The 9,645-nt window shown below is 48.0% G+C and overlaps 1 protein-coding gene across 2 annotated transcripts in view; it reads left to right on the top strand.

Annotated features, from left to right (window-relative positions):
* Positions 1-9,120, top strand: part of gja5a (gap junction protein, alpha 5a) — a gene marked incomplete at its 3' end in the record, with an annotated part of 159,708 nt that extends 150,588 nt beyond the window's left edge. For both annotated transcript variants that reach the window (XM_084319946.1, XM_084319945.1), the window contains exon 2: positions 7,969-9,120. In XM_084319946.1, the coding sequence (XP_084176072.1) occupies positions 7,999-9,120 (1,122 nt within the window). In that variant the 5' untranslated portion in view covers positions 7,969-7,998. The remainder of the gene's footprint in view (positions 1-7,968) is intronic.
* Positions 9,121-9,645: the final 525 nt, after the last annotated feature.

Here is a 9,645-nt window from a genome sequence, read left to right as displayed (position 1 = left end):
TTACTCGTTACTGAAAAAACTAACGCTGTTAGTAATGCCGTTATTTATAGCGCCGTTACTCCCATCACTGGTGTTTTTAGCCAAATACTTTTTTGATTTTGAGACGGTACCCAAACTTTCACTTAAGTATAATTTCTGGGTACTTTTTACACCCCTGATATTCATGAACATGAGCAACATGAACAACTTTCTCCCCGAGCCAGAAACCAGAGAACAATGGATGGTGACACGTTGCAGAATTTAATCTCCAACCTTTGTCAATCAATTGTTAGGCTGAACGATACAGGACCCAAGTAGGTGCCTCTGAGGCAGTTGTTAACCCTTTCACTACCACTCTACCAAAGGGTTAACCCTTTCACTGGGACAATAAATAAGGTGAACCCTTTCACTGCCACACGACAAAGGGTTAAACCTTTCACTACCACACTACAGAAGGTTAACCCTTTCACTACCACACTACAGATGGTTAACCGTCTGTAGTGTGGTAGTGAAAGGTTAACCGTCTGTAGTGTGAAAGGTTAACCATCTGTAGTGTGGTAGTGAAAGGTTAACCTTATGTAGTGTGGTAGTGAAAGGTTAACCTTTAACAGGAAGCCTGTGGGCACACTTGAGCCCGTAAATATGCTGTGTATTCAGCACTGTTGTACATGCTATCATACAGAGTATGGGTAGACTTTGAAAGTAGTTGGTAGGTATAAATAAAGTATAGAGTATATAGAGTATAGGCAACAGAGTTCAGAGTCGAACAGTATGGGTAACAGAGCCTAGGGTACAGGCAATGGAGTCAGAGTTTATATGGTATGGGGGGGGGGGGGGGCTGTCAACGTGGCACAGAGTTCAGAGAGATGACAGCTGAGGGGAGACAACACCTCTTGAATGGAGGTGGGGGAGGCTGAAAAGGAATTCAGGATTAAACATTTCCGACAGACAATAATATGTTATTAGAATATAAATATACTTACAACAAGCAATATAGCAATGAGAGGGGCACCATGACAGACAGGGGGTTGGGGATGTTACTGGATTGAGAAACATTTGCCGGAATCAGTGAGAATGTTCATCAGAGAGTGCTTGAATGTTGACTTAGGCATAAAGGTGACCAGTTTGAGAGATTTCTGTAGGTTGTCACTGGCAGCAACACCCCTTAAGTGCAGTATATGTTTTCAGAATCTTTAGGAGAATGTGTTGAGCAGAACGAGTGTTGTAAGTGACAGATGTAATTTGCAACAAGTGACTGTCACATAGGTAAGGGGTGGACAACCCAAGGAGGGTTTTGTAAATGTTAACATAACCTTCATGTTGGTTACACGGTGCACTTACAGTACCTCTCACAGCCACAGGGTGGAGATATCACATACTGCAGCTTTAACTGTTGCTATCACAGCGAGTTGGTTTGTGCTGCAGGCAAGATGGAGACTAGAACAGATCCAGAACAGGTCATAGAGCCACGAGAAGGACATCAGCATCTCCCAGTGTTGACCTGCCCTGTGGCCCATTAGCCAAACTGTCTGTCTGCCTGTCATACTGTCTGTCAGTCTGTCTGTCTGTCTGTCTGTTTATCTTCACACTGTCTGTCTGTCTGTCTGTCTGTCTGTCTGTCTGTCTGTCTGTCTGTCTGTCTGTCTGTCTGTCTGTCTGTCTGTCTGTCTGTCTGTCTGTCTGTCTGTCTGTCTGTCTGTCTGTCATATTGTTGTACATAATGTGGAATGAGATACTTCAGGAACAGTAACAATAATAATAATAATAATAATAATAAACAATAAAATAAAAACATTCCAGAATCAAAAACCATCACTTTTCTTAAACAAACTCTCATGACCCAAAAACGAACTATATCCTAACTTCACACTCGCACACACACACACACACACACACACACACACACACACACACACACACACACACACACACACACACACACACACATACACATACACATACACATACACATACACATACACACACACATACACACACACACACACACACACACACACACACATACATACATACATACATACATACATACATACATACATACATACATACATACATACATACATACATACATACATACATACATACATACATACATACATACATACATACATACATACATACATACATACATACATACATACATACAAGTGTACACACACACACACACAGACACACACACACACACACACACACACACACACACACACACACACACACACACACACACACACACACACACACACACACACACACACACACACACACACACACACACACACACACACACACACACACACACACACACACACACACACACACACACATATGTCTGTCTCTCTCTCGTGGGAAAAAGGTCGTTCTCATGCCATGGTGTCCAGACCTCAAGCCATTCACAGGCAAAGAGGCTATTTATACACATGTAATGCCACACACACACACACACACACACACACACACACACACACACACACACACACACACACACACACACACACAAGTCACGTCATCGCTAGGATCATGAGGGATCGAATGTACAGCTGCCTATGATGGTTCATCATGATTTTTTGTTTTTCCTTGTTACTCTTTGTTCTTCTACCATTCTACCATCATCATCATCATCATCATCATCATCATCATCATCATCATCATCATCATCATCATCACTATTCAGAACTGGGCTTATGGGCAAAATATTGTATGTTATATTATTCAGTGATGCCACAGATTACTTGTAAAAATAATCTGATTACTGATTACTGATTACTCATTTAAAAAGTAATCGAGTTACTTTACTGATTACTTGATTATCAAAGTAACTTAATTACTTTGAAAGTAACTAGGTTACGAAGTCGTCGTCATCCCCCCTGCTGCTGCGACAACATAAGAATGACACGTTTTTTTTCTCTCTCTCTCTACCAAATCCATTCTGAGACAACGAACTCAGTGCGTACTCCACATGTCGCGCGTAACATGAATCTCTCTCTCTCACTCTCTCTCTCAAGTAGCCAAATTACACTATAAAACGAACTGGATAGTTGATTTAACTTCTAAAATCAGCTATAAACATAAACATGTGTGTGTGGCTGTGTTCGTGCGTGTGCGAGCCATCTCCGGTCTAGCTGACTACCCCTGGCTTTCATCGTCATTATGAGATGATAGTAACGCTAGCGATAGTAATAGGAACGCACAGCCACTTGGAAAAGTAACTGTAATCAGATTACTGGCATGTAAAAAGTAAGTAAGTTAGATGACTATTTACTGAAAAAGTAATCAGATTAGAGTAACTACTTTGTAAGATCCTGATCAAACTGGCCAGTATCACGTCTTCGTCTGTTTGGCTCTCCATCCAATTCCTCTGCGTTGTGTACTTTTAATGGTCCTGACGTCTCCGATACCGGTTGATAAGATCCTTATCTCCCCCGTTAGTGCAATCCATAAACCATCCTAATTCTCCACCTCCGTAAGAATTCGACACTTCGACACCGTGAGATACCTTATGAGGAAAAGCGTTGTTTTATTGCTATAAACAGAACCTCATAATCAGATGTTATCAGATGTTATCAAATTGTGTCGTCCTTGAAGAGTCTATTCTAATGATCTTTCAGTGTGTTCGTCTATCGTCCTTTTGTTATTCAGTCCAATAGTGGTCAGGCCTGTTCGTTAGCCAAGACCATCCTCGTGGTAGCCGAAGCTAACGATGATGTGGCATCCTTCCTCCCCCCCCCCCCCCCTCTCAATGAGAGGAGAGAGTGTCTGTGTGATCTCAGTCCTACTCGCTCTCGGTCAGATTCTAGTCTGCCTTACACCCGGAAACACCGTTCGACTTATAGACCCTCGCCGTAGCAACGATAGCCCACCCCTTTCTGGTTGTCATGTGCTGCGTTGTCATGACAACTGCGTTAATAACCTTTCACACCATTAAACGTTTCATTAAGAGGTCACCCCTCTCCCTCGCTCTGGGCCTACAGTACACTCGCTCTTATCTGTGTTCTTCCAAGGAATGCAAAACAAAACACCCTCGCTGGCAGTGTATTCAATCCACTGGTCACCGTTCTATCACCGTCTTCCATGCACATTTCGATCACCGTTTTAGCTGTGATCCTCTCCCCCCAATCTATACATCACATACATTGAAAAAGCACCCCAAATCTCTCATTCCCCCCTTTGATTCTTAATCAACCTTCAGAATCATAAGACTACTTGGTTTTTTCAATTAATTATACACAAAAATAGACTCATAACAATTAGGGCCCCGCCGTCTGCTGTTTTCCTTTTGTTTTCAATTACCCGCATCACACCTAAACCAGAAAGGATAAACAACGGTCATGGAGGAGAGAGAGAGAGAGAGACAGAGAAAAACACAGATTGCAACTTTTCAGATGACACACCTAAAACCCTTCGGCCCCCCTATTAGGTACCCCACGTCCAAATCAGAGCGCTCCCTTCCCTCTTACAGTACACCTCCCATCTTGGGCCGGTCCCGTCTTCTAGGGCAAGGGCCCCTTTCAGTGACGGCTCCTTTCCTGAGCTGGTCCCCCTCCCAGGGCGCGGTCCCCTAGGCAAAAATGTCTCCCCTGGTCTGCTACTGCTCAGTGTCTCTGGCTGTCCCCTCCACATCTGCTCCTCCACCGCCGCCGTCTCCTCTCTCTCGTCGTGGACGATCTGTGTACCAGGCTGCCGTGCCTGGCCCCTGCGGTTTCCTCCTCCTCCAGTCTGTCTCCTGGCCATCTCCATCGCTGTCGGTGTCATTCCCCCCTTGAAAGCAGAAACACAACACCGGCAGTCGTCTGTACATTCGACTTCCCTTGTTTTGCTATTAGTCTACCACCTTCTCCACACCTATTATCTATCTTACAGGGCGGTTCCCTGTTTGTTGTCTTCCGGCGTGACACTTGCAGTTTCCGATACCCACTCCGCGCAACTCTTCATCCCAGTTTGACCCCAAGCGCGCGCCAGTTCTTCTGGTGACGTGTCTTCTGAAGACCCTGCCTATCTATTAGGTGTGAGAAGGCCCCACTGGAATTCTAACTCCCTCTTTATTCTATAATTAACCCATTCAAATAACTGCACCATCTTTCAGTGCAATTCTTATTTAATCCATTGTATAATTAAACTCTATATCTAATATTATTATTATAATAATAATCCACTCTCTGTGCTCATTAGATTGACTATTGAATCACTCCCCCACTCCGCCACTAGATGGTAGTACAGGCCTATATCTAAATATTCCCCTATGGGTAATGAAAACTCCCCAGCACTACCCCCTCTCCGCCACTAGGTGGCGACCTACTCCTCTATGGTGGTTTAGTTGACGTGTCACTTCCTGGTTCTTTATCTGTTGTTAACTCCTCGTGGCTCCTTTGCGGCCATCTTGACTCGGTGCAAATGGCTACTCTCTCAACAAACGGCCGCTGCCCTTCCTTCCAAGGCCTAAAAACACAGCTGTTTTTCCTCTCTTTCCTATCCATTATCAGGGGACGCTTTCTCAGACTAATACTCTTGCCTGATCGGACATAATACACACTGGTACAATCTCCTTTCGACTTTCCTTCTGTTATGAAAACAGTCCCGCCATTAACAATTTTTCGATCTGGTTCAAGCGTCGTCCCCCCCCTTTCCTCATCTCGCATTTACCCTCCTTAAACCAAAACTGTGCAGCCTGCCTCGTTTGCTTTTCATTCTCTGTAGATAACACCCTCGATTTTCACCATGGCTCTCTGCTCATATTATTACAGCTGGCATTCTCTCTGTGTCGAACTAGAAATGTTTACGTTTACGGATGCACATCTGTTCGTTTTTATTTGGCTTAAAAGATCAAAACAACCGTGTGCACAGTGAACTCACATTTTTGATCGGAGCGCTGTTTCCCCTACAGCGCTGGTTCGCCTCCTGACCGCTCGACTCGCCGCTCTCTCCCAGGGCTGGCCGGCCTTGCTCGATCATGATTCTCCCACACACGATGACTGTTGTCCACTGTCGTCCCATTATTGAAAAAGTCTTTTTCCGTTGTTCTTATCTCTCGGCAACCAGTCTTTTTCCGTTGTTCTTATCTCTCGGCAACCAACTGCTCCCGTTGTTTTAATCTCTTGCAAATCCGGCTGTCATCGGCACCAACTGTAAGATCCTGATCAAACTGGCCAGTATCACGTATTCGTCTGTTTGGCTCTCCATCCAATTCCTCTGCGTTGTGTACTTTTAATAGTCCTGACGTCTCCGATACCGGTTGATAAGATCCTTATCTCCCCCGTTAGTGCAATCCATAAACCATCCTAATTCTCCACCTCCGTAAGAATTCGACACTTCGACAACGTGAGATACCTTATGAGGAAAAGTGTTGTTTTATTGCTATAAACAGAACCTCATAATCAGATGTTATCAGATGTTATCAAATTGTGTCGTCCTTGAAGAGTCTATTCTAATGATCTTTCGGTGTGTTCGTCTATCGTCCTTTTGTTATTCAGTCCAATAGTGGTCAGGCCTGTTCGTTAGCCAAGACCATCCTCGTGGTAGCCGAAGCTAACGATGATGTGGCATCCTTCCTCCCCCCCCCCCCCCCTCTCAATGAGAGGAGAGAGTGTCTGTGTGATCTCAGTCCTACTCGCTCTCGGTCAGATTCTAGTCTGCCTTACACCCGGAAACACCGTTCGACTTATAGACCCTCGCCGTAGCAACGATAGCCCACCCCTTTCTGGTTGTCATGTGCTGCGTTGTCATGACAACTGCGTTAATAACCTTTCACACCATTAAACGTTTCATTAAGAGGTCACCCCTCTCCCACGCTCTGGGCCTACAGTACACTCGCTCTTATCTGTGTTCTTCCAAGGAATGCAAAACAAAACACCCTCGCTGGCAGTGTATTCAATCCACTGGTCACCGTTCTATCACCGTCTTCCATGCACATTTCGATCACCGTTTTAGCTGTGATCCTCTCCCCCCAATCTATACATCACATACATTGAAAAAGCACCCCAAATTTCTCACTTAGTAACTAGTTACTGGCATCACTGATTATAATACATTATGTCATTTTGTAAAATGTGAAATGGTTGATGTTTAGTTCAAAATATGAAGTTAACCAGCATTTTGTATCTAATTCATGTTGTGATTATTATGCCTTGTTATTGTATTCTATTCAGCAGCACTGTAATAAAGTTAATCTTCTCCTCTCCTCTCCTCTTTTCTCCTGCCCTCTCCTCTCATCTCCTCTCCCCTCACATCCTCTCCTCTTCCCTCCAACCCCATCCTATCCTCTCCTATCCTCTCCTCCCCTTTCCTCCACTTCTCTCCTCTCCCCTCCCATCCTCTCTTCTCTTCTCTCCTGCCCTCTCCACCCCTCCCCTCTTCTCACCTCCCCTCTCCTCCTCTCCCCTCCTATTCTCTCCTCTCCCCTCCTCTCCCCTCCTCCTCTCCTCTCCTCTCCCCTCCCCTCCTCTTCTCTCCCACCCCATCCTCCCCTCCTCTCCTCTCCCCTCCTCTCCCATCCCCTCCTCTCCTCTCCCCTCCTCCTCTCCTCTCCTCCTCTCTCCTCTCTCTCCTCTCCTCTCTCCTCTCTCCTCTCTCCTCTCTCTCCTCTCCTCTCCTCTCCCCTCCTCTTCTCTCCCACTCCATCCTCTCCTCCTCTCCTCTCCTCTCCCCTCCTCTCCCATCCCCTCCTCTCCTCTCCTCTCCTCCCCTCCTCTCCTCTCCTCTCCTCTCCTCTCCTCTCCTCTCCTCTCCTCTCCTCTCCTCTCCTTTCCTCTCCTCTCCTCTCCTCTCCTCTCCTCTCCTCTCCTCTCCTCTCTCCTCTCTCCTCTCTCTCCTCTCCTCTCCTCTCCTCTCCTCTCCTCTCCTCCCCTCCCCTCCTCTCCTCTCCTCTCCTCTCCTCTCCTCTCCTCTCCTCTCATCTCCTCTCCTCTCCTCTCCTCTCCTCTCCTCTCCTCTCCTCTCCTCTCCTCTCCTCTCCTCTCCTCTCTTCTCTCCTCTCAGGTGTGTGTGGTGTGCCTCCAGTGAGCAGTGATGGGAGACTGGAGCCTCCTGGGGAACTTCCTGGAGGAGGTCCAGGAGCACTCCACCTCCGTGGGGAAGGTGTGGCTCACCGTCCTCTTCATCTTCCGCATCCTGGTCCTCGGCACCGCGGCCGAGTCGTCCTGGGGCGACGAGCAGAGCGACTTCCTGTGTGACACGCAGCAGCCCGGCTGCACCAATGTCTGCTATGACAAGGCGTTCCCCATCGCACACATCCGCTACTGGGTGCTGCAGATCGTATTCGTGTCCACGCCCTCCCTCATCTACATGGGCCACGCCATGCACACGGTGCGGCAGGAGGAGAAGCGCAGGAGGAGGGAGCAGGAGGAGCGGGATGAGATGGGGGAGACGGACCTGGAGGAGGAGAAGGAGTACCTGCAGCGGAAAGAGAGCAGGAGGGAGGTGATGACAGATGGGCGCATTCGCTTGAGGGGGTCGCTGCTGCAGACGTACATCCTGAGCATCCTGATCCGCACGGTGATGGAGGTGACCTTCGTGGTGGTGCAGTATCTGATCTACGGAGTGTTCCTCCGGGCCATGTACCTGTGCACGGCCTGGCCCTGCCCCAACCCGGTCAACTGCTACATGTCCCGGCCCACAGAGAAGAATGTCTTCATTGTGTTCATGCTGGTGGTGGCCGGCGTGTCTCTGCTGCTCTCCGTGGTGGAGCTGTACCACCTGGGCTGGAGGAGAGTCAGGAAGTGGAGACGGAACAAGGCCCTGAAGAAGAGCCAGCAGAGAGCCATGTCTGTGGCCCTGGTGCCCGACAGCCCTCCACAGCCCTCCTGCACCCCTCCCCCTGACTTCAGCCAGTGCCTGGCCTCCGCGGGCTCCATGAACCCCATGACCTCCATGGCCTCTCACCCCTTCAACCACAGGATGGCGTTGCAGCAGAACTCCATCAACATGGCCACCGAACGCCACCACAGCCACGACCACCTGGAGGCGGGGGCCGAGTTCCTGAGGATGAGCTACGACCAGGAGCCGGCCGGGTTGCCGAACGGCTGTGCCTCACCGTCCCAGCCGCACTGCAGTTACACAAAGGACAAGAGGCGCCTCAGCAAGACCAGCGGAACCAGTAGCCGGGTGCGGCCTGATGACCTGGCGGTCTAGAGGCAGAACCGGGGGGAGAGGAGCAGGCTGGACCCTCAGACCCACATAGAGAAAGGAGGGAGAGAGAGAGAGAGAGAGAGAGAGAGAGAGAGAGAGAGAGAGAGAGAGAGAGAGAGAGAGAGAGAGAGAGAGAGAGAGAGAGAGAGAGAGAGGGAGGGAGAGAGAGAGAGAGAGAGAGAGAGAGAGAGAGAGAGAGAGAGAGAGAGAGAGAGAGAGAGAAGCCGGGGCGGCAGTTTGGAAAGATACAAGCACTAGAGATGTGTGTTTCACCAGGGCTTGGAAATAGTAGTTATTAGCCTACTAGGGCTTGGAAATAACACTAGCTACCAGTACCAACCTGTGTTCAATCACTTTTGTCAGTATTTTGACAGCTAAGCACTCAATTTAGCTGGTGGAATTATGAATTCCCCTGCCATTGTGGCCAGTTGATGGCCAGTTAATGTCATTGCCCTGGGCGTTCGGACACAGTCCAGGCTAACTATGCAAATCACTCTGCAGCCCAAACCTGTAAGACTGTAAGACATC

This window comes from Notolepis coatsorum, assembly GCF_963971535.1.
Source record: "Notolepis coatsorum genome assembly, chromosome: 8".
Classification (NCBI taxonomy): Eukaryota; Metazoa; Chordata; class Actinopteri; order Aulopiformes; family Paralepididae; genus Notolepis; species Notolepis coatsorum.
This window is presented reverse-complemented; position numbering and strand designations above follow the sequence as displayed.